At 38.6% G+C, this 26,518-nt stretch overlaps 4 protein-coding genes across 12 annotated transcripts; 2 read left to right on the top strand and 2 right to left on the bottom strand.

The window, feature by feature from the left end:
* Positions 1 to 103: 103 nt before the first annotated feature.
* On the bottom strand, positions 104 to 10,396 carry fbrs (fibrosin). Of its 8 annotated transcripts, none has more exons than XM_046854375.1 (19): positions 9,957 to 10,396; positions 7,930 to 8,523; positions 7,495 to 7,677; positions 7,199 to 7,231; positions 7,021 to 7,050; positions 6,866 to 6,914; positions 5,956 to 6,298; positions 5,548 to 5,756; positions 5,133 to 5,389; positions 4,979 to 5,023; positions 4,713 to 4,808; positions 4,390 to 4,473; positions 4,234 to 4,272; positions 4,039 to 4,110; positions 3,718 to 3,880; positions 3,337 to 3,417; positions 2,992 to 3,075; positions 2,671 to 2,893; positions 104 to 2,557 (listed from the first exon to the last, which is right to left on the bottom strand). In XM_046854375.1, the coding sequence occupies exons 2-19, from the start codon at positions 8,224 to 8,226 to the stop codon at positions 997 to 999; spliced, it is 3,849 nt and encodes a 1,282-aa protein (XP_046710331.1). In that variant the 5' UTR covers positions 8,227 to 8,523; positions 9,957 to 10,396; the 3' UTR covers positions 104 to 996. The 8 variants fall into 8 exon arrangements, with proteins under 8 accessions (XP_046710331.1, XP_046710333.1, XP_046710334.1 ...); XM_046854377.1 differs by having other exon boundaries at positions 4,390 to 4,458; XM_046854378.1 differs by having other exon boundaries at positions 7,495 to 7,659.
* A 1,612-nt stretch (positions 10,397 to 12,008) lies between these two features.
* Positions 12,009 to 15,532, top strand: chmp2a (charged multivesicular body protein 2A). The gene is made up of 6 exons (XM_046854268.1): positions 12,009 to 12,149; positions 12,952 to 13,119; positions 13,274 to 13,453; positions 14,458 to 14,588; positions 14,667 to 14,728; positions 14,821 to 15,532. The coding sequence occupies exons 2-6, from the start codon at positions 12,952 to 12,954 to the stop codon at positions 14,940 to 14,942; spliced, it is 663 nt and encodes a 220-aa protein (XP_046710224.1). The 5' UTR covers positions 12,009 to 12,149; the 3' UTR covers positions 14,943 to 15,532.
* Positions 15,533 to 15,816: 284 nt separating this feature from the next.
* On the bottom strand, positions 15,817 to 19,908 carry msl1b (MSL complex subunit 1b). 2 transcript variants are annotated; one of them, XM_046854267.1, is made up of 8 exons: positions 18,580 to 19,908; positions 18,262 to 18,455; positions 17,871 to 18,145; positions 17,711 to 17,775; positions 17,482 to 17,549; positions 17,223 to 17,350; positions 17,022 to 17,094; positions 15,817 to 16,895 (listed from the first exon to the last, which is right to left on the bottom strand). In XM_046854267.1, the coding sequence occupies exons 1-8, from the start codon at positions 19,225 to 19,227 to the stop codon at positions 16,805 to 16,807; spliced, it is 1,542 nt and encodes a 513-aa protein (XP_046710223.1). In that variant the 5' UTR covers positions 19,228 to 19,908; the 3' UTR covers positions 15,817 to 16,804. The 2 variants fall into 2 exon arrangements, with proteins under 2 accessions (XP_046710223.1, XP_046710222.1); XM_046854266.1 differs by having other exon boundaries at positions 17,871 to 18,178; positions 18,580 to 19,904.
* Positions 19,909 to 23,909: 4,001 nt separating this feature from the next.
* Positions 23,910 to 25,957, top strand: snf8 (SNF8 subunit of ESCRT-II). The gene is made up of 8 exons (XM_046854518.1): positions 23,910 to 24,281; positions 24,389 to 24,439; positions 24,553 to 24,691; positions 24,797 to 24,901; positions 25,045 to 25,117; positions 25,289 to 25,430; positions 25,516 to 25,590; positions 25,673 to 25,957. The coding sequence occupies exons 1-8, from the start codon at positions 24,228 to 24,230 to the stop codon at positions 25,808 to 25,810; spliced, it is 777 nt and encodes a 258-aa protein (XP_046710474.1). The 5' UTR covers positions 23,910 to 24,227; the 3' UTR covers positions 25,811 to 25,957.
* Positions 25,958 to 26,518: the final 561 nt, after the last annotated feature.

Here is a 26,518-nt window from a genome sequence, read left to right as displayed (position 1 = left end):
CAAACTCGGTTCACAAGCAAATGCTATCCCTAATTTCTTGAAGCAGTTTTTGTCTTGCTCTAAGAAGGGAGTGCCACTGCTGAGACCTGAAACAATGACATTATAACAAACAGTGAATATGTTTATTATATAAGGTAATTAATGTTAACAATAATAATTACAAAAGGAATATCACTATTCTACTGTATTCTGTTCCAGCTCATGTAGAGTCAGAATGTAGGAAAATGGGAAAGTTTGTTTTCCATTTAAATTTTAAAATATCAAACAAGATGTACAGTTAATAATATTTTTAAAGATTAAAATAAAATAAATCTGCAGACGTTCATTGTAATGTTCATGGAAGTTGTGCCTTAGATCACGGTTTTGCTGTAGATGCATTGAGAGCAGAAAGCAGACGATGTGTTTCTTTAAGTTCATTTTCCAACAGTGCTGTTTCTTCAATCTAGTTATAGACAGAGCACACACTAGACAAACAGAAAAGCACAAATTAAGCTGTCAGACTCCATTTTCCATTTCTTCATGTGCAGATTTCAATCTCTATAGCTGGCTTTTTTTTTCTTTTTTTTTTTAAGCCATGAGTTCATAAATGGGAAATACATGTCAGAAAATGCAGTACAATGCAGACTTTTTCTCTGAATACACCTTTGGAGCCATCAGCTTGGAGACAACCCTGCAGGGCTTGTATGTATATATTTCATATTACAGAACATTGCCTTTAGTCTCTGAACATCCACAGGCCTCTTTAAGAAAATCCTAAATATAAATGAAAAAGCACTGGAGGGGGTTGGGGAGAGTACCTTAAATTGCACCAATATAACCACAGTGGATAAATATACTGAGCAGCCCTCTGAAGTGTCTCTGCCCTCCACTCAGGTAATTTGAACACTCGTGTATGATCACTGTAGCTTCAGCAGGCTTGGAGTATCCTGCCTAAACTTCTACTTCTAGATTTGCAGTTTGAGATCTATAAATCCCTTGCACCAGCCCTTCTTAGTACTATCTGGACTCTCCATCCTTATGTGAGCTGAACATGGCCAAATCTCCAGCCCCACCGAGTCTGGAACTGCGAGGTGGAGTAGAGGACCTCGTCGCAGATGGAATAAGTGGAGGGGGTGCCCCAACTGACAAGGGTGGAACTAGACTGGGCGGTTTGGTGAGCATTCCATTGGGGACATGAGAATGTGGATGCAATGGGCCCAAGCGGGAATAGAGGCTTGGGTGATGTGAAGGTGTGGCGCCTCCTGGAGGATGAAGCTGAGTGTGAGACAACAAGTCTAGGTCTAGGTGGGCTGCATGAGATGGGCTGGGCAGGTGAGCTGTTGAAAGGTGTGAATGCATCCCAAAATATCGCACTCTTTCAAAGTCACGGAACATTGAAGTACGCTGGTCCTCGTCCAGCATCCCACCTCCATGACCACCAACCTGATGAGGGCGATCAAAAGGAGTCATCAATGCAAACTCCGGCCGGGTCGCAGAGGATGAGGCTGAAGAAGTGGGGGTCGGTCCCACTTGATGATGGGGGCCAACAGCCACTGCTGCCGCTACTGCAGCTGCTCTCTCTGCCTCTAGGTATCGAGCGTGCTGATGCTGAAGTAGACGGGACAAGTGCGGATCAGTGCGCAGTGCAAGATGGGGATCTGACCGTTGGGCTAAGATCTCTCTACGCTGCTGTTGCTGTTGCTGAGCAGCAAGTTCCCTCCAAGGATCCCAGGGGAAGCTGTGAGGAGCCTGTGAATGTCCTTGAGGTGGTGTATGCGGATGAGCTGCAAATCGATCCACTGGAGGACCTACAACTAGTCCAGCTGGTCCACCAGCTCCACTAAGATAAGCCTCAAGGGTTAATCGAGAGCGATCCAAAAGTGGAAGATGGTGGTGGGTGGGGTGTGGAGTAGGAGGAGGAAGAGGCACTCCAGAGGTGGGAGTCAACGAAAGAGTTGAAGACGGAGTTGAAGGATGGTGTGTGTGGCGACTGTTAGGCCTCTCAAAGCTATGAGTGGGTACGGATGGATGTGTTAGGGAGATGGGCACTGGCTCAGGCTCCTCCTTTCTTTCTTCCTTGACTTTAACTGGGGGATGAAGCAGCCCAGGGGGGAGACTAGTGGGAGGCTTAGAAACTGGAGTAGTTGTCCGGTCAGGCTTCTTGACTGGAAGTGAACTGACTGATGAGGAGGAAGAAGCTGGACCACTACTCTCTCTTTGGGCTGGATGGGAGGGTTCTGAGTTGAGAGCATGTGTCTGTCTTCCAAATAAGTCCAGAGGGGAAGATGCTGAAGGTGCATTTGGAGGAGGGGTTGCGAGAACAGATGACGTGGATGAACGAGGCCTGTCCGGTGCTGAGGAGGTTGAAGCTGGTACCCTGGATGATGAATGATGTCTTTTGTCTGACTCTCGATCTCGCTCCCTTTCACGTTCCCGGTCTCTGTTTTGCACATCAGACTGAGCAGCAACTATGTTTAAAGGTCCAAGTCCATTCATGTGAGAGCTGGGAGTGCTGCTGCGGTGCTTCGCTGCACCCGGGGACATTCGCACGGGTTGGCGACCATAAAGCAGACTGTCCCTAAGAGATGACGTGAAACACAGTATGTAGATAATTAAATACAAAACCCTGTGTAAGATCAAATTTATACAGTTTCTTGGGCATATAAGTAAAATGTGCACAATGAGTTATACCTGTCATACCTGTCTTTTTCATCTTTTATTTGAGTCAGTTCTCTTCCTCCCATGTCTTTCCCTCTATCTCGGTCATCCCTTTTTTCCAGTCCTTTGGCCCAAGAGGGTCCTGATGGGTAAGGAGGGGCAACATGTATACGATTCCATGGATCGTGTGGGTTGCCCAATCCTCCTACTGCACTTGCAGATGGTTCCGCCTTATGACCAAAAACTGAACTAGCACCTGACCCAAAAAAAAAAACCCAAACAAACAAAAACAATTTTTTTTTAAAACGTTGAAATTGCAAGATAAGTCATCTTTAAATAGATATTTTGACTTACCCAGTGAGGGGCTACCTAGTCCCCCAAAGGCACCAGCACCAAGTGCTCCCAATGGTGGAAAGGGGGGTGAGCGGCCATATGGATCTGTAAATGTACAACACACCACATCAGTATTGATCATGCCAATCTCAATAACAAACTGACTGCTATCAGTAAGTTTAGGCAAAGATAAGCAATTATTTTAGCAGCTTGTCTGGGAGGGTACATTTATTCTATGCCCTGTTTTATGTTTGATGCCACACATCAACCGTAAGAGCTTGATTGCCATTCTTGTACTACATTCCTGTACAATATTTTAGAAAACAAAACTAGACTATAGTTAAGCTCACTCGTCCAATCTCTTACCCAGATGAGTTGCTGGGGTGAGGAAAGAGGAGTGGGGCGTTGATGGAGGGATGAAGGAAGTGGAGGATGGATTGACTCCACCTGAGAAGACACAGGGGTCAACTCAAATATTTATATAACACCCTTTAATGGAGTACCATTGAGTGTTTTCACTTTATTCATTGTTTAATATATGTTGGATCCTCTCCAAGCCATCTGGGAACATCGCAACGAAGTTGCTTGTGTATGCAAGACAGTAAAGTTTTGTCTCATGTAATGCCAAGCAAACTTTATTTTAGTTATTACAAGTTATAATGGTCTCAAATTTAAGAACAGGACATATTTTATGTGTATAAATTGTGTTTCCGATGGAATACAAGGATATAAAAGAAATATACATACTAGCAGCTGCAAAGAGACTACCAGGTCTAGTGAGATCATGGGTTGGTGGCAGAGGACCTCCAAGTGCTCCTAGGTTGCCTATTCCTCCAATACCACCAGAGCCAGGGAGACGGGGTGGCAGGTCATTGCGTAATTCCAGCTTTTGAGGATCTGCCTGCATCAACTGAAAGAGTTCAAAGCATAAGGCATCAATATAAAGTCATTTTGCATGAGGAAGAAGGGGGGAAAAACCACTGTAATATCAGGAAACCAGGATGTTTTTGAGACATAGTCCTGAAATGAGACAAACACAAAGAGAATGGGCAAAATAAATGAACAAACCTTAACTTTCTCCTGATGCCTCAAAATCATCCAGGCCACACGCACATGCATAGCACACCATTTTCCAGGCTTCTGCAAGGTCCAAATGTGTGATAATTGAACTAAAGTGTGAATGATCTTTACCAAAAAAATAAACTAGACTAAAAAAAAAAAAAAAAAAAAAATAGGTTTGATGGTCAGAGGAGTCATACTTACATTACTGACTTTTAGTGATGGAGCAAAAGGGTCTGTTATCTGTGAAAGTAAAATGAGAATTCTCATCCAAAAATAAATGGTATATGAATTTGTAGAAAATCAGATGATCCAATGTTAGCAATACATTATGGAATTCCATTATTGTAAGATCAATACCCTGGGGTCTTTAGGTTGGAGGTGGGGAGGTACAACTCCCAGACGAGCAGGCATATCTGGAGCAGGTCCCTGGAGGGCAACAAGCTATCACAAGACACCGTTGTAAACCATTACAAGTACCAATACCTCTAACTGCATGCATTAACTTTTATGTCCATATGCGTTAGAAAAGATGCGCTTTATTGAAGTTATTATGGAAATTTGTACTTGTTTATTTAAAACAAAAAAAAACGATTAGTAATGGATAAAAACATCATTGTCAGATATTTTTTAATTACATCTTTAAATTATAATTAAAATAAGGCATTGATAACATTCCTTACCTTAGGTTGAAAGGCTCCTTGCAAAGAACTAAATGGTCCAGTGGGGGGAAGTACAGGCTGGATTCCAGGCACAGGTGGTGGGTACTGAGGAAAAAACTTAGAGAAAAAAAAAAAAATGCAACATCAAAAGAATGGCACTTCTTTTGGTACTACTAAATGGTACTACTTTGTCATATTCTCAGAAAGGCAAAGAGAAGTCCAAAAATTACTGTCAATTTAGTTAATTGAGATTGGTCTTATATTCATTTTAAACATGTAAAACTTACTTGGTGCCGAAAGAGACCATCGATCTTGCCTGTGAATTTCTCAAACTAGAAAATATGAGAAAATCATTAATAAACGATATTAATATTACTGACAACATGAAATGTATTTTAACGACAGCTATTCCAATTGAGTTACTGGCATTTGTGACCTTACCATTGGAGGAGCAGGAGCCGGTGGGTGCAGAAAGTGTTGGTGGGTGTGGGTGTGCTGGTGTTGATGGTTGTGCTGATGGAATTGATAGGCCATGGGTGGGATAGAGGGCTGGCCCTGCACTGCCCTGCTGGAGGTCCCAGAACTGGAGGAAACGGAGGAGCCACCTGATGCTGAGGTAGCATTAACTCCAGCACTGTTCCCAGAGGCTCTGCCTTCAAGGAAGTGCGGGTTCAGCTCCTGGCGGAGCAGCTCAGGATCTATATGCATCAGAGAACAAACAATTTAATTATCTATACAAGAGGAAAAATGCTGGGAACTACTTTATAGAATTAACCTTTAACGAGTATCTGAGTAACTGCATGGAAATACAAATTATCCTTAGTAGCTGTATGCACAAAAGGGGAGTGAAATGTACCTGCTGAAGAGCGAGGTGACACCTGCAAAAGAGGAGGAGGTGGAGGGAGACCAGGCGGAGGGGTGAAGAGTGCACTAGGGCTTGGGTGTGATGAAGGTCGCAGCACACCAGATGGGCCTCGGCCTGCAGGCACACTAGTAGAAGGAGTGGGCGGTCGAATTGAAGAGGAAGAGGTGGATGAAGGTGGAGTCTTAACTGAGGTACCGTTCCTGATTTAAAACAAAAAACCAACAACAAAAAAAAAGCATACCAAAGTTAGAAGTGAATGACATTCATTTTTTTTGTACGGTAGCGTTAGCACAGTAGCAAATATGTGGCATCAAGTATTTAAAAGATAACCAGATTGAAACTAGAGAAATAAATAATATTGAATTTCTATTATAGTATAATATAATGCTTGGCACGGACCTGTTGTTGTTAGCCATGCCAAAGTGATTTTGTGAGCGGCTAGAAAAGGGAAGGAACTGTTTCGGTTTATGTTGTGGTGGGCTGCAATCACGGCGGTGGTGTGGAGCAGCATTTCCATTTTGTTCAGCCAGTGAGGTGGATACAGTGGCTGGAGAACGGGGCAGCAGAAGCGAGGATGAGGTAGTGGTGGCTTCAGGGTATGGCAGCTCCAGACTCCTCTCCTGACTACGTTCCAGGCCAGAGACTCGTGGAGTCACTGACAGACGAGGTGGCCCACTGTTTGAAGGCAACAGGGCGCAGCCATTGCTCACAGTAGAGGCAATACTCACTTGATTGGAGGATACTGCAGGAAAGATACAAATTAATTTTCCAATATGCTCCTCTTTACCACCAAAAATATACACAGACAAATATCACGGCAAATTTTCTTTGCATATTATGACATCTATACAGTTCAAAGACTAAACAAAACTATTATAATAATGCTATTCTTGTTGTTATTAACAATAACAATGTCATACAACACTTTTTTAACTTCCCCCCCTAAAAAATGTGCTGGATTCCATGTTTCATGTAACAATGGCAAATAATTGTTTAAACTAAAAAAAATATATATGTATATTTTTGAAAGCAATATTTAACTAATAAGGTGGATTGCATTAAATTTTTTTCCAGGAGAAACACATTCTCTTCCAAAGCTGGTCTATTTTCACAGTCATGAAAGTTTGCATTTGTTTGCATATGCATTAAAACGATGGGAAATGACAGGCTTTCACATAAATGCAACCTTGTCATGCATTTACAAACTGTACAAATGGTTTTAAATCTACTGTAATAATAAATAATACATGAAATTACAACTTAAGATAGATTTTGCCACCTGTAGTTTAGAAATGTGCAAAATATCTACCTTCTCTAGTACTAACAACGAATGTAGGTTCCATATCGTTGTCAGAAGCCTGAGGCAAAAAAACAAACAAAACACAGTGCTTAGTGACATGTATCAAACTTTTGACAATGCCCCCAAAATATAACTTTAAAGAAATCGTAAGTAAAGTCACTCACCTTATCCCCCGACTCACTCTCTGCATCACACTGAGAACAAAGTGACAGACAATAATAAAATGCCCTGTTAACTGTTAAGTATATTCATGTGTAAAACATATATATAAATTCCTAAAGTACGAATATATTAACAAAAACCTATTTAAAAAAAAACAACAACAACAAAAAACATCCTTACAATGTATCCTGTCTCCATGAGGTTTCCTGATACCTGTAACACAATTCGCAAATGTTGGTTGCAGAATTTTTAAGAAGCAGAACCAACAGGCCATAAAAAAAAGTCATATCTTAAACACCAATTGAACATAACATATATCATCTGATGAATCGTGGTTTGGTCTTAACAGCCATGTAAAAAGCAAACAAGCAACAAGGCCAAATGACATGCTGAAGCTGAACATCAAATAAAGTACTGAGATCAGACAATAGAGATATTATGACTAATTAGACTTCTGAGTAAACTTTGTCCCTCACCTTGGAATCTCTCTTTTTCTTCTCATTTCTACGCTTCTCCCAGCTACTGGTGGTGTAAGTAGCTGGAGGTCCTTCTTCTGGCTCTGTGAGTGGCCCTCCATTCTCATCCAGGCCTCTCTTTCTTTTGCTCCCTCTCCCCATCAACATACCAGCACGCTCTGGCGGCTTCAGAGAACAATCCATCTTTTACAATGCACATGCAGAAAATGAATGAGTTTTACCACTACTAAAAATGCCCCCACCTACATGTAAAATAATTAACTACAGAAATCTCTGATGCCCAAATCACTTACAGGAAATTTAGTCACAAAACAATAATCATGGCTTATAAACAAAAGCAAGCAGTGTAAGCTAGGTAAATGGACAATACTACAAAATACTATAGCACACTTTTATAACTATAACACACTAAAAAGTTGAACTAATTCCACATACCTCCAAAGCCTCCAAACTTATAAAGCTGGCAATGGCAAATCCATCGATGATGTCTTCCTCACAAGACACAGATTCCCGCTTCCGCCGACGTGGAGGTCGTTGCCTGACTCCAGGAAAGCCTGGCCGACATTCTCCACCACTAGCACCAAGGAGGGAGTCTCTGCAACGTTCTTGCTCTGAGCCCGAGGAAGGTGACGAGGCCCCGATGTCCGCTCTCCTCCTTCGCCGTTCTCTATCGCGCTGAGAACGGGAGCGACGGCTCTGTCTCAACCCTCCGCTTCGACTTGGCCCATCCATTACAAGGCGAACCCTACACAAGCCGTACAAAAGGCACTAGAACCTTGGTCCACAGAGGGACCTTACTTATACTGAGGAAAATCAACGCCTCCTGGACCAATGTAGGTTCCCCAGTTCAGAGTGGAGTTAATCTGTCTGCTTACAGCTTTGTGGCCATTGAAGAATGCATGTCATCAGCACACTGCTGCCTGACAAGGGTTGACCGAAGATGCGTTTTCCATAAAACCAGGTTGTTGTATACGTCAGACTATTTCCTTCCACGTTAATGTCTTAGAGTCAAGACATTGTGAGTTTCATCTAAAGGGGAAATACAAGATTTTATTATTAACCTATACACACGTTTACAAAACAATACCACAATGTCTAGGGGTAAATAAGAAAAGAGATGTTTAATAGGAAATATTCATTAGGTAGATTTTGTTTAAGGAAAATAACGAAACCAAAATATGGATTTTCAGATAGCTGCATCTGAGCATTCAAGTATTGATAGTTTCTATTGTATTAGGTAGCAACAATAAAGTAAAAAAAATCATTAAGATAATCAATTTTTTGATAACCAGCTAATTAACAAGTAATTAGACATCTTACTGATTTAACTGCCTTGTATTATATTTCTTAAGACGTTTTAGTCACTACATAGAAACCAGACATCAGGTAGATTTTGTTGTAGGAAAATCACAAAAGCAAAATATGAACTTTCAGACTGCTGCATTTGAGAATTCAAACATTCATGGTTTCTCTCTGTATTAAATAAAAACTATAAAAAGTGTTAAAAAAAATATATGATAGGATACAATGAAATCAGGAAGATAGTTAATTACTTGTTATTTATTTGGTTATCTTAAAACTGACAGTTAAGGATCAGGGCTGATCAGACAAACGTCATCATTTTGGTGCAGTTCAGGTTTTACGATCGGAAAATGGGCAGCCGAAAGTTCATTGTTAAATCAAAACCGGACAAAAAAAAGCGGTAGTGAAAAACAAAGATTAAACACTCAGACTCAATAAATTCGCTACTGATCCAACATCTGATGAGAGTTAGTTACTTATTTAACCTGTTAACTGACCTAGCAAGCTCGCTACCAACAAACATGACGGCAAGGTAATTAACATACTGCTAGCCTGCTACTTGCTTATTGAGACTGTCCTGTGTAAACATCGCCTTCATAATTAAATACCGATTTACTACGCAGTGTCCAGTGTGGGAGAGAAAATACATTTCCATCAGTGTATAAAAAGAAGCGAATCATTCTGACAAAAAAAAAAAAAAAAAACAAGACAAACATCTGGATAGCAGGTCAATACAATTTAGCTCTCGGCTAACGACGCTATCCCATGACGCTAGCTTAAGTTGTTTGCTAATCAGCTAAAATGATCCCACACACTCGCCTAAGCGTTGATGACAGGTTCGCGGTGACCAGGTTCCCCATACCAGCGCCCGATTCAACTACCGCAACCGACTGGTAAAAAAGCCTGGTGACGTGAACCTGTTCCACGGGTTAAAACCACCAGCCGTACTAAACTAACCTTAGCCCATGCTAACTACGCTAGCGTTCCTTTGACGAGCAAAAGAGAAGGGTGAATCCGCCTGAGCCACGGACTGAAAATCGCTTCTCTTTGCGCGATTGTTTCCCATGTCTGCGTGTATTAGCCAGGAACCAAACCGAACCGAACCTCGCTCTGTTTCCATTAGTATTAGTTGTACATAACGCGCCTTAGAGATCACCCACCGCTCAAAATATGCCGAGGCGACTGATCGTTCTCTCCAAGCTTCTGCTCGCTTGGTACGATCTCCATTAGACGACAGTGGAGTAGGCCCCGGAGCCTCGGGCTCGATTTACACGGACATGCAGCTTGAGTGTCAGCGGCCGTAACGCAGGCCAGCCTCCTCCTCCTCCTCCTCCTCCGCGGCCCACAGTCTAATCTACTCAGTCCGGGAAAGTTCAATTATCTCCTTGTTTGCGCAACTCAAATCAACGTTATCTCTCGAGTGTGGTCTTTAAGGGAATTCGTAAAAACGCTGCAATAAATCCCGATCGTCAAAATCAGAGGAATAGATACATGTTTTTTTCAGGGGAGCTGGAAAGCTGGCAATATCGTGAGTCCTGGGTGGATAGCGCTACAGTGAAACTGCATTGTGTGCCTCAGTCGATTTTTTTTTCCTCTGTGATTCACGGACAGCCGTGTGTAAGTGAGTGTAAAGCTGCACTGCCGCCTAGTGGTAGGAAAGAGAACCATCACTAGCCACTATTGCTATGAACATTTCCTACACGTCTTGTACACTTCCTATAAGTACGTTTGAACCTTTCAACTCTAAGGCCTTAAAAACTTATACGTACTTTTCTTGAGCCCATTGTTAGACACCTTCTTTATTTTAATATCTGTTTTGTGTTGGTTTATTGGTGAATTCTTGTTTCCCAAAAAAAAGAGAAGAAAAAAAAAACATCTTGTATAATCTAAACTTTAAGCAAATAGCCAATTAAACATGGTATATGTATATACACTCAACAACAGCTCCATCGACAAGAAAGCCTAGCATAGTCTCTACTTCCTGAGAATGCTGAGCAAATCCCATCTTCCTCCCCCATCCTAACCATGTTCTATAGAGTATCCATCGAGAGCATCCTGAGTATCTGCATCACTGCCTGGTTTGGGAACTGCACCGTCTCGGATCGCGAGACCTTACAGAGGATAGTGAGGACAGCTGAGAAGATCATCTGAGTCTCTTTTCCCTCTATCACAGACATTTACACCACAAGCTGCATCCGCAAAGCCAATAGCATTGTGGACGACCCCACACACTTGTCACACACACTCTTCACTCTCCTGCCATCAGGAAACAGGTTCTGAAGCAATTGGGCCATCACATCCAGACTGTTCAACAGTTTTGTTCCCTCAAGCTATCAGGCTCCTCAATACAGAGAATTGAACTGTACAAAACACACACACACACACACACACACACACACACGCAAACACTCAATACACACACTCATTACTCATCTAAATCCATTTCACTACCCATATTATATTTATATTTAATCATATTATACTGTTTACATGCTGTTTTGCACCTCTCGACTGCTGCTACTGCGTTATCACTGCATTGTTAATTCTGCGTATTGTGTTTACAAACACACTCTTGATTTTAGTCCTCTTTTGCACATTACTGTATAATCATAGTATACAGCAGGTTTACTGGTCAGCGCTATTTAGTGTTTTTTGTGTATCTGTCCCACACTGTCTTGTGTTGTCTTTCTGTTTTGCACATCATGCACTTTATGTGGCAAGGACACTTCCTTTAGTCCTTAACTCTGTGTTCTGTTATGTAGTTGTGTGTTGTAGCTCTATGTTGTTTAATGTAGAACCAGGGTTCTGGAGCACGTTGTCTCATTTCACTGTGTTCTTGACTTGACGATATATATATATATATATATATATATATATATATATATACTGTTATGCTTTTGTATGGCTGTAGAAATTAATAAACACACCTTTATAAGTTTTTTGGTCCTTTTTACCAGTGTAATATATATTAACCGATTTTGAGTGCAAACCTGTGTACTCATTTGTGATGTTATGCGAGTGATGAAACATGAAAGTTTTTGTTTGTTTGTTTTATTAATGCTTACAAACAGTAAACAAACAATAAAACAACCATCAAGATAAAAATAAAAATGGTAAACAATGACAATAAAATAATGGTGGTTTTTTTTTTTACAACAAAGAGTTTTAACTCGCACGACGTAAATCCTATGACGTAATGGGACGTACAGCCTATGACGTAATTGAACCCGATTCAATGCGGAAGTAAGATAAAGAAAAACAAACGAGCCACCACTCATAGAGTAGGGACAGAACAGGCTTCACACTTTGAGTGTCAGTGTGCTGGACATTAACATCGACAACATCAGTAAAAGGTAAACCAGAAAAGCATCTCTTGTTTATTTATCCAAGACTTTACTGCCCTGCGACAAGTTTATGGCCCGTTCCCCATTAGCTTGTTCGCTAGCAGGTTTGCCGGCTAGTTCTTATTTTCAAGTTGCCTGCTATCTGACACAACTGGCGTAAACTGGACATCTATTAATAACATTTAAATGTCGTTGCGATTATGGCAAAACAACATTTGTTCGTAAATCTAAAAATTACAAACGTCACCCATATTCATTCTTATCGTTGTAGTTAGTGGATGACGTTAATATTCGCGAATTACAGCGCATGTTTGGGAGATTATACTTGATAATGGAGTCTGTGTTACACCGTCAGTCAGGGGGTTTTTATTCGCTGAACTAAAGGAGACCGCTCAAGTTGCAGCTTGGGTTGTGCTTTTATAAATCTACCATCATCTCATACATGCTATTGTAAATTTCGCATTAAGCTTTGTTTAAAGACATGACATCAGAACTAGATCTGATCTGAGTCACTCTTTAGGTTTGGTTCTCATGTGACTACCCAGAATACCTTTGGCATGCTCTCACCAGGGACTGATTTCTGTCTTCCATTAAATGTGTTGTATTATATGATGCAGTGAGAGTTCAGCAGTTAATATGTTAAGCCTTCTCATCTGAATATTTTGAGCTACATTTCCAGCACCTGTTGGGTCCGTGAGTGAGGCCCATAACGCTGAAGGGTTAACAGTAAGCCAGTCTGGATAAGGGCATCTGCCAAATGTGAAAAATGTAAATAAAATAGACACACACACCTTTTTGTTTTTGTTTTTAGATGGAGTTCTTATTTGGGAAGAGAAAGACCCCAGAAGAGATGCTCAGACAGAACCAGAGAGCATTGACCAGAGCCATGAGAGAGCTAGACAGAGAACGACAGAGGATGGAACAGCAGGAAAAGAAAATCATAGCTGATATTAAGAAAATGGCAAAACAGGGACAGATGGTAATCTGACAGTTATTTATTATATTACTCATTTACTAATTTTATATATATATATATATATATATATATACACACACATATACATACACACAATGTGATTATTACTACCATAACTGAACTCAGCATTTATATTTAGTCATCTTGATTGTTCCAGGATGCTGTTAAGATCATGGCTAAGGACTTGGTTCGCACCAGGAGATACGTTAAGAAGTTCATCATGATGAGAGCCAATATCCAAGCAGTCAGCCTCAAAATCCAAACCCTGAAGTCAAACAACAGCATGGCACAAGCCATGAAAGGAGTTACCAAAGCCATGGCCACAATGAACAGACAGGTTAGAAATCATCAGAAAGAAATCATCGTTTCTAAAGTGTGGCGGTACATTTACATTTCTCAACTGCATATTTGGAAATTAGAGAAAACGAGCAAAATTTGAGATATTTACAGGTTTTTTATGTATATAAATATACATAATGTCCATTTTGTAAAGCAGACTTCAAATTTCAGGTTTTCATATTAAATTAATTAAAGAGTTTTGACAGATTAGATGTATTGTGTAGCAACTTAGTATTGTATTATTTGATGTATATTATGTGTTATATGTCCTAATGTAATGTTTGAATTACTCATTGTTACATGTGTTTGCTGTTATTTTAGCACATTCTAATCAAAACCAAACTTGAACCCACAAATGCATCAGGGCAAGGTTTATAGGTTAGCTAGCTGTTTGAGCGTAGCTTAGTATCATATATGTTCTGGTAGTTTCCTGCCTAAGTCCCGAGTCTCTCCGCTTTCTCTGATTATCACAGATGAAGATTTCCTTATTACATATATACCAGTTTTTATGGCGTGATGTTTTAATTCCATTCCACCTGATACTATTGATCTCACCTAATTTTCAGTTTAAACATTTATTCAGTGTCATATTCTATCTTAACACCAGGAATCTTATATTGTTTATAATTATAAAGTGATTCACAAGAGTGATTGGTGCTATGGACTGCACCCACATTCCAGCTACCAATCAGATTTACACATACATATAGGGAAATTCCAGTTGTTCACGATAACTGTAGCTAAATTTAAATAAAGGTTTACGCTTGTGCGACTATAAGGTAGATCTCAATCTGCCGTGACCGCCCCGCTGGTATGAACTTTTTTATGGGGGGAAAAATACTTCTTTCTCACTAGTCATGAAAAGAGTTAACAGCAGTTACTATGTTAAACCTGCTTTGTGAGACATGCCCTAGCATGCGAAAGAAAGTATTCTGTTTCAAAATAAAGTCTAAAATTTTTTTGGAAAAATGTATTCAAATAAATAAATTGACCTTTACACAGTTAAAGTTGCCACAAATTCAGAAGATCATGATGGAGTTTGAACGCCAAAGTGAAATTATGGACATGAAAGAAGAAATGATGAATGATGCCATCGATGATGCAATGGGAGATGAGGATGATGAAGAGGAAAGGTAGGATGACGTCATTTGTAGACTGAATCTGCATGCACGAAATTGCTATGTTCCATTTATTATACTTTGTGATTTTAGTGATGCTGTGGTTTCCCAAGTGCTGGATGAGTTGGGTCTGAATCTTTCAGATGAACTTTCAGGTATGTAAACCCTAACAGTATATCATCATTATATACAGACCCCCATGTCAGTTGTTCCAGATCATTTGAATATCTTAATGTTTCCCACACAGGCCTGCCATCTACTGGGGGAAGTCTCTCCGTTGCTGCTGGGAAGAAAGCGGAGCCACAGCCAACTTTGGCAGATGCAGATGCTGACCTGGAAGAAAGACTAAATAACCTCAGAAGAGACTGAGGGAGAAGGCTTTAGGGTGGAAGTATGCAAAAAGTTTTCTAACAGCTTACTATAGTGTTCAGAGATTAAATAAGAGGACACATGGACATTGGATATGGTTTCTGTTTTGTCTTAGGCATTCTTATGTGAATGCTTGTACTCATTTTTTTCTACTGTAAATGTGCTGTTTGTTATTCTACCAAACAAGTGCTCAAAACAAAGATTTTGATCCTTATGAAGTTTTCAGCACCTTGCTGGAATTAGCCGAGGTATAAACACTAAATAGTACTATAAAAAATATATACAATTGACTGATAGGTATTGAAATACATCTTAATAAAGCTGTTATTTTATATAATCAATGTATAACTTGTTCTGGTTCTAGTTCATGATCAGAAATTCTGCGTATTCTTTAGGAAGTTTCACACAACAATATGTACTGGGCCATTGGGTTGCATGTATCTAAAATCATTAAAACATTTAAAAATTAATTGGTGGTGAAAGAGCTAAGAGATATGATTATTGGTATACTTAAGTAAGGTATTTATCCAGGTGATGTAATGGGGATGTTTTGCCTTGTTTTCTTTCTTAATAAATATTTTTCACATTTATCAGTCTGATTATATTTAACATTTGGATTGCACACTAAAAGCAAATCAATCACAATGTTATGGTAAGAGCAGTGTTTTAATATACACCCAGGTAAATGGGCCTCATTATGCTGAAAATCACAAGTCTTGTTTGTAAAAAGTGAAAGTGCTAAATGCTAGTTTTACCTTTTTTAAACCCGTCAGAAAATAATTAATAGTTCCAAAAGTGCTTTGGGGTACATTCATGAAATGAGCAGAAATAAACCTGTTTTTCTAATTTAAATACCGAAAGAAAGACAAAAATACAAAATTAATGGTCTGTATATTTTTTTTCTTGCAAAACAATTTGCTTCAGTGAACTACACTGAACTTACAACATTCAAACATTAAATAATAAAAAAAATAACATTTTCTGCCTATATACAACCTACAAGTATAATGGGGATTGACAAAATTTTACACTTTTATAAGAAATATGCAATGGCAAAATAAATGCATGGCAATCTAAAAAACAACCAAGCTACTATAGAAAGCGAGGCATTTTGTCCTGCTGAATGACACACATATACACATGTCCATCAAATTAAAAGTTCAGGTTCATTCAGCTGACTGACCAGCTCCTTGATGAGAAAACACTAACAGATGCCATTTTAGTCCAGGGCATGCTGAATAGCTTTAGAGATGTAGAGGCCTTTTGTATAAGCTTACGAAGAAGAAATATTTGCTACAAGACAAAAGCTCACATTTGTTATTTAACTTAGAATTTTTGATGGTTAAAGGTTTTAATGGAACAGAAATTCAGTACAATCTGTTAATAGACATTCATGCATTCTAAAATTTTAATTTGGATTTTGAGAACATTAGCCTTTTTTTAATTCTTTATTTTGATTTGCCCTCACCATTTTTTTTAATGGTGCAAGAACATAGAAGTTGTAGCACTGTGTGTTACTCAAAAGTCCATTGTGTGCAGAATATAACCATTTGAGGTGTTGCATGCAAAAATGCATCAGATGCACAATAACCACAAGGTGAAAGCACTGGCTGAACACCCCCCCTTCCCAAATAATACCATTTATATAAAAATAGACCAGGGCCAGAACTATTTCATACAGAACTCAATAGAGACTAACACAATATGCGGTTTAAAGAGAAATTACAGGCATACTAACAATGGGTTTTCCTAAAGAGAATTAACATAAATAGATCTGCAATAAACCCACACAAATCTATGAACTTGATCAAGTATCCTGCAGCATTCAACATTCAGCTTGTGCACTCTTTTGCAAGATTGCCTTATTTCCGACAGGTCCTATGAGGAGTTTGTTTTTTCTGATTTTCTATACGGCAGCGACTTCTTTCATCAAGCCATGGAAGCTCAAAGTTCCTAAGGGGGTAAAAGAAGAAAGAAAAAAAAAAAAAAGAGAGGAGGAAAAAATTAATTCATCCAGATGTTACAGTAAGGAATGGAACAAGATAGTATTAAACAAGATCTTTCTGCTAATGTACTTACTGTGGAGTCAACTTGGGTAAAGGCCGGCCAAAGGCCACAACTGGCAGAAAAGGTGTTATAACAACTGATTCCACTGTAGGGGATTACATGTTAAAAACCTTTGGTATCAGTATGAGACAGTAAAAAAAAATGGAAAACTTATTCCAAATGAAAACATGCTAGCATGCCTATTAATAGTCTAAACCAAAATACAGAACATACCATCATCAACATCAGGGTAAAACGAGGAAATCTCTGGTTCACTCTCCTGAATATTTAGTTTCCTTTTTTCCATGCGCTGCTGGAGCCGTTGAAGCATACGCTGCTCCCGTATCCTCTGAATGTCCCATCTAATGTAAAAGAGAGTCAGGTCAATGCAAAGAATGGAAATGTAAAAAGTAAGAACTCTCAGAATCATATTAATGTGCATAAATAAATAAATCTATAATTTAATCAATACATCCTGTACATTGACCTTTACCTTTTCCTTCTCTTCTCATCCAGCTCGAGCTTTGAGTGACGTTTCAGAAATGCCCCATCTTCAAGATTCTGCAGACAATTAAATATATGAAATATAAGATGTATAGAAAAACCAGATCTGGTCTTAAGAGACATGTGTTTATTAATTATGACTGGACACGAGTGGTATGCACTGTAATGGCAACACAGCTGGGAGAAAAAATGGAAATAAAAGTAAGAAATGATCTCACCTCTGAAATATCTAAAGCATCTTCATCCCTCAAAGGATCAATGCTGTTTTCCCGCCAGGATGGAACTGTGCAAAAGGTTTAAAAAGTACATATTTGTTTGATCACACGGACCAAATGTTCCAGATATTTAAAAGAAAATTGTTGCATCCCAAGCACTTACTGGCAACATCATCTTCTTTCTTGGGGGAAGGTTCACAGAGGGGGGAAGCAGGGGGTTGGTGCCAGCAGCACAGGTACATTTCTGTCGTCGTCATGAACGGAAATTCTTCATTTTCACAGCTCTCTTCTGCATCTTCTGTTGTTTCGGTCTGGCCAAATAACCTCCCAGGTGTTGTCTTCTCAGGGGTTTCTTTGTTCCGCAGCTCCCTTTGACATGGTGAGGCTGCTTCAGTGTCAGACTTCTGGGGGGTTAGCCTAGAAGACTTGCCCTGTGACCTATGTATTTTGGAATCCAAGAAGCCACATTTTCTAAATAGTAAATAAAGCAAATTATTCATCAGTAAAAAAGAAAGCAAAACTTGACAGCACATGCACAAGACTTTTTTTTTTACCTCTTTTGCGCTTTGCTGCTTCGACTAAATGGGGTCTTAGATGTGGGAGTCTGAGCACTGTCCCCTGCATCTGAATCCCAAAAGTCATCAGTGTCTGGGACCCATCTCTCTAAAGGCTGAAAAAGACGCTTGTCCCGTGGTTCCTTACTCATCAGCTGTAAACGCCGTTCCATCCTCTCGATCCGCGCAAGCAGCTGTGAGGCAGTCGCGTCCAAAAAAATAAAATTGTTATAAAATTCTCACTCAATACGTGTGTTATATTCCAAGTTTCAGATGCCATGGCATTATCAATAACGCCCTTATTAAAAAACCACATACCGTGTCTCTGTCCGCTTTTAATTCGTCTATCTCCTTGTCCTTCGCCTGCAGCTGCTGCTGCTGTTGCTCTATCAGGTCCAGCTGAAGTAAAAGTAACTGATGAAGACAGTTGGCTTGTGAATTGGGATGACCAGAAGTCTTCCTCAGGTTGTTTCGTTTGCTTTCCGTATGTTCATGAGACACGGTGCTGTGAGCCCCCATGGTTTCAAACCCCTTTGTGATGTCCTCACCACCAGACTCTCTTGAATTGTGGGAATTCATGGAAACAAATTCTGCTTTATTATCAGTAGCACTGGTTTGTCCAAGCGGAGTTTTGCTTTTAACAGGGGTTCCTTCACCCCCCATTGGTTTGGTTTGAGATGCTGACCTGTCTGTGCTCTCAGAGCTGGTCCCAGAAGCACCAGCTTTGTTTTGTCCCACCGGCAATAAAGGCCGAGCAGCTTTCCCACCCAGATCCTTGGCCAGGTTTCTTGATTTAACCAAACGCTGCCCCGCGTCCTTGAGGGTGATTCCAACAGTGTCATGCGTTTCTGTCAGCAAGCTGTGGGAATTTATTGGGACACCAATACTGTGTCCTTTTGGCAGGTAAAAACTCTTCGACTCGGAGCGCAGTCCCACGTTTGATATGGACTCAGTCCGCATATTCATGACGAAAACAGGCCACAGAATGAACCATATCGCCGATGAAAACCCGTATTTATCTCACTGATTAGTCCGCCGCAGTCAGAGCAAACTGAGACGCTGTAAAACACAAATGATGAACGTGGCACCGAAACGTCCCACAAAAACAACACTGCAGATCCGACATGATGCTGCTAAACACAGTCCTGCGAGCTTGATAATTAGCTTAGATGCTAAACAGATTTCAGCCTCACATCGTGCACATTTATTCAGTGCAGCACCAACATTCTCCGACAATAAACCGAGACCCGCAAAAGACGTCCTGCCACAGAAGTAACCAGGCGCCTCACTCACTGCAGCTCGCCTCCATTTTGATTCGCAATTCACCGGAGAACTAGCGGCTGTGCTGCTACAATGCTAACTAGCTAATAGCTAGCTAACCGAAAAGACCAGAAAACAATAACAATCACTTGTGTCGTGTTGTGGGTTAATATCCACTCAGTCTAGTGCATCTGTTCAACGCTGCTGATGAAGTGTCAGGGTTTATTCCACTCGCGTTCTTCTCTGGAGGAGGAAAAATCATATTCTGCATGATGGTGTACTTTACTTTTACTTCTGTCCCCCATTTTCTGGCGTGATCCTGAGCACCATGTTGTTCATAGGTTCAATTTAAAAACCAAACACTGCGCATGCGCACAGCCGAGGCGTGTTTACAACGACAGCGGGTGGAGTTTAGCAGTTTGGATGAGCGGGGAATTATGCTCGACTGGCTGCAAGCCAATTTAACAAACAATAATCTCTGTTTTATAAAGTTGTATATTTTCTACTAGGAAGGGACAACACTAAATATAAACATACTGGATAGTAACTAAACTATATAATGAAAATTCTACAGGAACCCTGTTTTCTTTTACGATCCCCAAAGACTCACAAGATGTACAGAGACTATAAGCCTAAAGCTAGATAGTGTAGCTGAGACTTACTTTTACTCAGTCACAAAGCAACCTACAAACTGCTAGAAAATGTTCACATGAAATGAGACCGTCATGGATTGCCACTTCCAATAACCTGCTTAGATCTAGGTATCAAACCATGGATTTGTCCACAGCGCCAGTGTTGGACGAATCTGCAGATTAGCCTGCCTACATCCTACATCAACACTGTCCCAATGTACCTTCATCCATTCACGCACAAACCTTCAGGAGTTTACAGACATTTAGACACTTTTTTAATATCATCTAACTACACAATGCATTTGATATTTTTGGGGGGAATGTCAAAAACAATTTGTCTGTTTTATGCTTTTCATGTTACAACCCTCAGTATTAAAATGTCTTAAACCTATATACTGCACCAGCACTGGTAAAGACTGTATACATGTAATGAAAACCAAAATAAATAAATGATATATGCATTTGTTTGCATTTGATTGCACAAAACTCCTTGAAACGTCAAGCACACAAAAGGCCAAATAAAAACATAAAAATGACAAATGAAATGACAAATGAAAGAAAATGTGTAAGAAAATGCGAAAGATTCTTTTTTATGCTAATAAAATAACAAATTAAGTCATTATCTAATTAAAAAGTACATAGAAGCTGTGAAATGAAGTGAAAAATGTGTGATATAAAGTTGGAGGAGAAAAATATCCTATTCTGTGTTAATGAGATCAAGAACACAAGCTGATTTCATAATGTAGTATCATTTATACATCCTCATAAGCTTTACAGACATTGTTTCATAGCTTAGGTCTATTGGCTGACCAGCTTATCCTCCTTGTAAACCATGGCATATTCATACTTACCAAATTACGAATTACTTGATTTATTTGTGTTTATTTACTTAAAAACTTATTTAGTGTTTATTTTTCAGATTTGTAACTATTCACTTATGCCTAAAATATCAAACAGCTAGCTTTCATAAATGTTCCCCAATGGTATTTTCAGCAATCCAGTGAACTAATAAAAGGGTGTGCCTTTTGATATATCAATATTTAATCCATAACCATGCATTTTAAACAAATTATATGATTTAAAATGAATCAAGTTGTGGCTTACAGTAGTTTTCTTATGCAGGAATTCTTAACACAGACTGAGGAGCTTAAATAGGAAGAATATTTTGTGTTTTATCCAATTTTTGCTTCTGAGTGTGTGTACAAATGATTTTGTGTAAACAAAATGCTGTGTAAAATCAGTTTATATTCAGAAAAATGACGTCAATTGTCCGTTTACTAATTCAACTGGAAAATGTATTTTTATATGAGTCATTAACCAGATCAATTCTATTTTGTAGTAAATACATTATAAGCTTTACGTCACACTTATAGTTTAATGACCATTTTACCTTTGGAAATGTTGGACTATAATATTGTTTCCTACAGTGCAAAGCATATACACCTCTATTTACATTTCAACATTCATACATTTTATGCACATTATCAGCAAGCAGAGTAAAGACATTTGCGATTCAAGCTTATCAGTATTTACATGTTCATTCTTCACACATAATTAATTGCTTTAATGATGTGGAACTAAGTTATTTTTCCCTACATTTATTGCATTTGGGAAGTATAAAAGGCCTCTGCAGTTCATTGCAAAGAAACCAGTTATTTTAGTCTATCTTTGCTCCAGCACCAGAGCCGTGTAAGGTAAGACTTAACATCATCTTCTTTCAGCAAACATACACCATTTGACTGACAGAATAAGCATGAATCAGATGTATGCTTTGATTAGTTTATATATGTAATTGATTAGAATGTTTATCTGAATGTCAGTCTATCTTAGATGAAGATGAAGGTAGAACTGTTTGCACTAATCTTCCTGGGCTTGGGTGGTATGCTGGCAGTCAGCGCACGATCAGTTGATGACAGGCAAGACAAAGACATTCTTTCCTTTTTTCCAGATTACAGTTTTTTACAGTAGAAAATAATTAGTTAAGATTTAATAAAATAAAATACATTTATTATTTATGTCTCACAAACAGTTCAGCAGATGATGACCAAATCCTGGTGCGCCGCTATGCAGAATCCGCTCTTGCAAGTGATATCAGTAAAATCATGGACTCCTTGGTGCAGAAGAACTTTGTGAACTATCTGCTAGCTCAAAGAGAGAAAAGGAGCGTGTATGTATAAGGATACATTTTGTCTTAGCATTACTCTGAAAGTATATCAATATATAAAATTATTCCATTATTTACCCTTTTCTGTAGGCCAAGTATAATGCCTGAGGATTCTGAACTTAATTTCTGCAAAGATCTTCTAAATAAGGAGTTTGCTACGTGGCTTCACAGCAAAGTTGATGGATCCATTTAAGTAAGTACAAAAACATATTATCAGCAATATTTAAGTGATAATAACCATAATTTGAAAAAAGTAACATTTTAATAAAGCTTGACTGTTCTGTCCAACAGGAGTGACTGACAGACCAAAGATGAGCAGACTGAATCCAGTTCATCATGCTTCATGCTAAATATTCCCTAGCAAATACAAGATTATTCTAATTGATTAATGTTTTAAAGTATGTATGATCAAGAATTTAAATAAAAGCATATTTTGGAATCAAAATATATTTTGTCTTAAATTGTAACCTATTTAATTCACAGTACGTCTACCTTTTGGTCATTAAATTATTATTTTAGAAAGAGAATCATTTTCCTGTTTCTTAGTGGATGCATGGAAAAGAAAAAAAAAAAGAAAAAAAAAAAGATTTTTTATGTATAATTGCAGAACTGCGGGAAGCAATACACCTGTTTCCTACACCCAATGAGGCTTTGTGCGAATTACGGGTGGAACATTAGTAGGCAAATCAGTCAACGCTGCTACTACTTCCGGCGGAAGTTCTACCCATGACAGCACCGCCCCTGGGAAACAGGTGGATACAATACAGAGGGTCTGATCAGAAGTGGGTGGAGCTTATACAGTCTATATCGGTAGTTGTGCTATTGACTTATTTACATAGATTTGTATTGTATCAATATTTACAATTTTACAATTATTGTTTTCTATGTGAGGAAAATGTTTAAGGTGCAAGTTAAAGTGCAGATTGGGTGTAAATACATTTGGTTTTGTCTTTGGGTGGATTGCAAACTCTAGTTCTAAATGTGAGTTGAAAATAAAAATCCGTCTCCGTCAAGCCACGTTCAGTACAAAATCTTTTTCCATCGCTTACTGAAAATCCCCCATCGTCACGCATCAAGTACTGTTATATTGAGAAAGACGACATTTCTTTTTTCGACATTTCTAAAATCATATAAGGGGAGGTTCCGATGTCATTCTGACTAACCTGTTAGATTTTCCAGCTATCTAGCCCCTCATTTTAGCGCGTATCAATTAAAATCGTCAGTTTTCTGTTTTAGTTTCCATTAGATTTTCTTTTCCTTGCATCCACAAAGACACGGGACAATTACATTTTTGGTAGTTTGGTTTTATTACAAAATAATAATAATAATAATACTAATAATACTAATAATAATAATACCAGTCATAATAAAAATAATAATAATAATAATAATAATAATAATAATAATAATAATAATAATAATTGTCCTCTTCCATTTTTCAAATTCTATTTCTTAAATGAATATTGATTGACCATTATTATTATTATTATTATTATTATTATTATTATTATTATTATTTTTTTAAAGGACTTTTTCAGAAAGAATCATGGCTTGATTACACAGCACGCCAGAAGGTGGCGGTATGAAAATGGTGGTTGTTTGGATTTACATTTGATGTTCCCTGAAGAAGGGTTATTGTTTTTTTTTTTTCTTCCTCAATCGCTACTTCCTTAAGTACACCTTACACTGAATATTGCATTTTAACAACATAAATAAAGGGTTTCCCCCATGAGAAGATGATTTGGTATCACTGGACTTGAAGGAAAGGAGATCCTTTTTGGCCTTCTTCAACTGCTAATCCAAGCTAGCTAAGAGAAGAACACACCTGCAGTGTTGACTGGTTTTTGAAAGAAAGTTAAACTCAAACCAACAGATCGAGTTGTAATATAGTTCGTCAACAATCAAGCAATATGCACAGAAGAGGAGTTGGAGCAGGAGCTATCGCCAAGAAGAAACTAGCTGAGGTGAGCCATAGAACAGATTTTTGTGATTTGGACATTTGTGAAATGATATATAAAATATTATTTGCGATTTATATTGTATTTAATGCACCATCCATTAATTTTTGTAGGCCAAGTACAAGGAGAGGGGTACAGTCTTGGCTGAAGATCAGATTGTACAGGTAACTTGGTGGTGTACTTTTTTAAACCGTCAAAAATAATGTAGACAATTGTCTGTGTTAGTAGACTGTATATTGGACCCAGTCTATATTTTGACATTTCCCTTCCCCTGTAGATGTCTAAACAGTTAGAAACATTTAAAACACATTTAGAAGAGTTCGCCAGCAAACACAAGCAAGAGATACGGAAGAATTCACAGTTCAGGGTACAGTTTCAAGAAATGTGTGCTACAATAGGAGTGGATCCACTGGCATGTAAGTAACCATAATTATCTTCTCTATACTGTTAAACAAGCAAGAGGTGAAGTACATCCTTCTATCTTTTAATTGTTCTTTTCTTATGATTGTCACAACAAACAGCCGGTAAAGGATTTTGGTCTGAAATGCTCGGAGTTGGAGATTTTTATTATGAGCTTGGGGTACAAATTATTGAAGTCTGTCTGGCTCTAAAGCACAGAAATGGCGGTGAGTTCAACTTGGTTATCTTTAAAACACATACTTGATTAATATTTATTAAAAAACAATTTCAATTGTGTTTTCTTTTTTGTTCTTTACTGAGAATCGTGCGAAGAACCTATTTTCATTAGCAATACATTGTCTATTAATAGGACTAATTACGCTGGAGGAACTTCATCAGCGTGTTTTAAAGGGAAGGGGGAAATTTGCTCAAGACGTGAGTCAGTAAGTTAATTTTAATTTTTCTATTTCAAATTTTTTCTACTAAATGTCCATCAGTTAAAATCTACTGATCATTCTTTGGCATGCGACTTGAACTGAGAGTTGAGAATGTACAGTATATAAATGTATTTTGACAGTTTTGCTACAACTGTGCCAGTGCATTTTTTTCAACAGTGATGACTTAATACGAGCCATTAAAAAACTTAAGGCAATGGGAAACGGCTTTGGGATGATTCCTGTTGGAGGCTCTTATTTAGTCCAGTCAGTTCCAGCTGAGCTCAATATGGATCACACTGTCGTTCTGCAGCTCGCTGAGGTAAACAATGTTGAAAACACAGACAACGGCTAATCGTTCATACTCAACAAATATATACAAATACAGTACTATACTTCTTTTGCAGAAAAAAGGTTATGTAACAGTAAGTGAGATCAAAGACGGCCTAAAGTGGGAGAAAGAACGGGCTTGTCATGTTCTTGTAAGTATTCTAGAAGCACAACTTATATTTAGGTCCACAGGTACATACTGATGGTGTGATTATGTGTTTTTATTGTTATCAGGACCACCTGCTGAAAGAAGGGCTGGCATGGTTGGATAACCAGGCTGCAGGGGAATCACAGTACTGGCTACCCGCCCTGTTCTCTGAACTTTCTTCTCATGATGTCACACCCGAGGAGGCAAATCAGATGACACCATGACAATTAAAAATGATTGCTATATGCTGAGAATTTGGTGGAAGTAAAGCTTTTAAGTACATGGAACACTGTAATTTGAAGATCTGAAGTCACGTTTTTCATACATGTAAAAACTCAAGAGAAATAAATAAAGAGAAAGGACAGTTATTACACCTTGAATACAGGCATTTATTTACGGTAGCATTATTACAGTAAGTTTTAAACCAAGGCCTCCAGCAACAACTATAAAATCGCAGATTTGAGCACAGATGTGACACAGCTGCAGGTCAACATCTAGATAGTCTTATATCTAGAACACTAACAGGAATACAAACATAGTGTGTCCCTGTCAGATTAAAAAAAAACAGGAATACCCCCTCACAACATTTGTTACTTATCTGGGCCTAATATCCAGTTTAACATTAGATGTGTATTTTTGTGCCCCAAAACTTTTCATGTTTTTGTAGATAAATGCCACTAAATATTGTTTGCGGTGGTATAGTTTTTGAGATATTGAAGTATTATATACTGAATGTTAACTTGCATGAGTTTCAGAGAAGATTGTCACAATGTGTTGAATATGTGGACCAGACTAGCTATTTTTGTAGCATTTTTTGCTTGGCTTTGAGAGAAATACCGTGACACCTTGTCCATGGAGTTATACTGAAACATCTTAATTGAAAACCCCACATTTTATGGCAAAAACTAGCCCTAATACAGTATAAACAAATG

Source organism: Silurus meridionalis, chromosome 7 (assembly GCF_014805685.1).
Source record: "Silurus meridionalis isolate SWU-2019-XX chromosome 7, ASM1480568v1, whole genome shotgun sequence".
NCBI classification, from domain to species: Eukaryota; Metazoa; Chordata; class Actinopteri; order Siluriformes; family Siluridae; genus Silurus; species Silurus meridionalis.
Note: the sequence above shows the minus strand (reverse complement) of the source record. Positions and strands in the feature narration are given on the sequence as shown.

Coding starts and splice junctions, on each gene's coding strand:
- msl1b (XM_046854266.1), bottom strand. CDS start 19,227: ATGAATATGCGGACTGAGTCCATATCAAACGTGGGACTGCGCTCCGAG. Junction 17,776..17,870: donor GAAAGAAGATGATGTTGCCA/GTAAGTGCTTGG, acceptor CCTTTTGCACAG/TTCCATCCTGGCGGGAAAAC. Junction 17,550..17,710: donor ATGCTTTAGATATTTCAGAG/GTGAGATCATTT, acceptor AATTGTCTGCAG/AATCTTGAAGATGGGGCATT.
- snf8 (XM_046854518.1), top strand. CDS start 24,228: ATGCACAGAAGAGGAGTTGGAGCAGGAGCTATCGCCAAGAAGAAACTA. Junction 24,692..24,796: donor AGGAGTGGATCCACTGGCAT/GTAAGTAACCAT, acceptor CACAACAAACAG/CCGGTAAAGGATTTTGGTCT. Junction 25,591..25,672: donor AACGGGCTTGTCATGTTCTT/GTAAGTATTCTA, acceptor TATTGTTATCAG/GACCACCTGCTGAAAGAAGG.
- fbrs (XM_046854375.1), bottom strand. CDS start 8,226: ATGGATGGGCCAAGTCGAAGCGGAGGGTTGAGACAGAGCCGTCGCTCC. Junction 5,757..5,955: donor GGCATGGCTAACAACAACAG/GTCCGTGCCAAG, acceptor GTTTTAAATCAG/GAACGGTACCTCAGTTAAGA. Junction 3,418..3,717: donor TAGTCTCTTTGCAGCTGCTA/GTATGTATATTT, acceptor GTGTCTTCTCAG/GTGGAGTCAATCCATCCTCC.
- chmp2a (XM_046854268.1), top strand. CDS start 12,952: ATGGAGTTCTTATTTGGGAAGAGAAAGACCCCAGAAGAGATGCTCAGA. Junction 13,120..13,273: donor TGGCAAAACAGGGACAGATG/GTAATCTGACAG, acceptor TGATTGTTCCAG/GATGCTGTTAAGATCATGGC. Junction 14,729..14,820: donor TCTTTCAGATGAACTTTCAG/GTATGTAAACCC, acceptor TTTCCCACACAG/GCCTGCCATCTACTGGGGGA.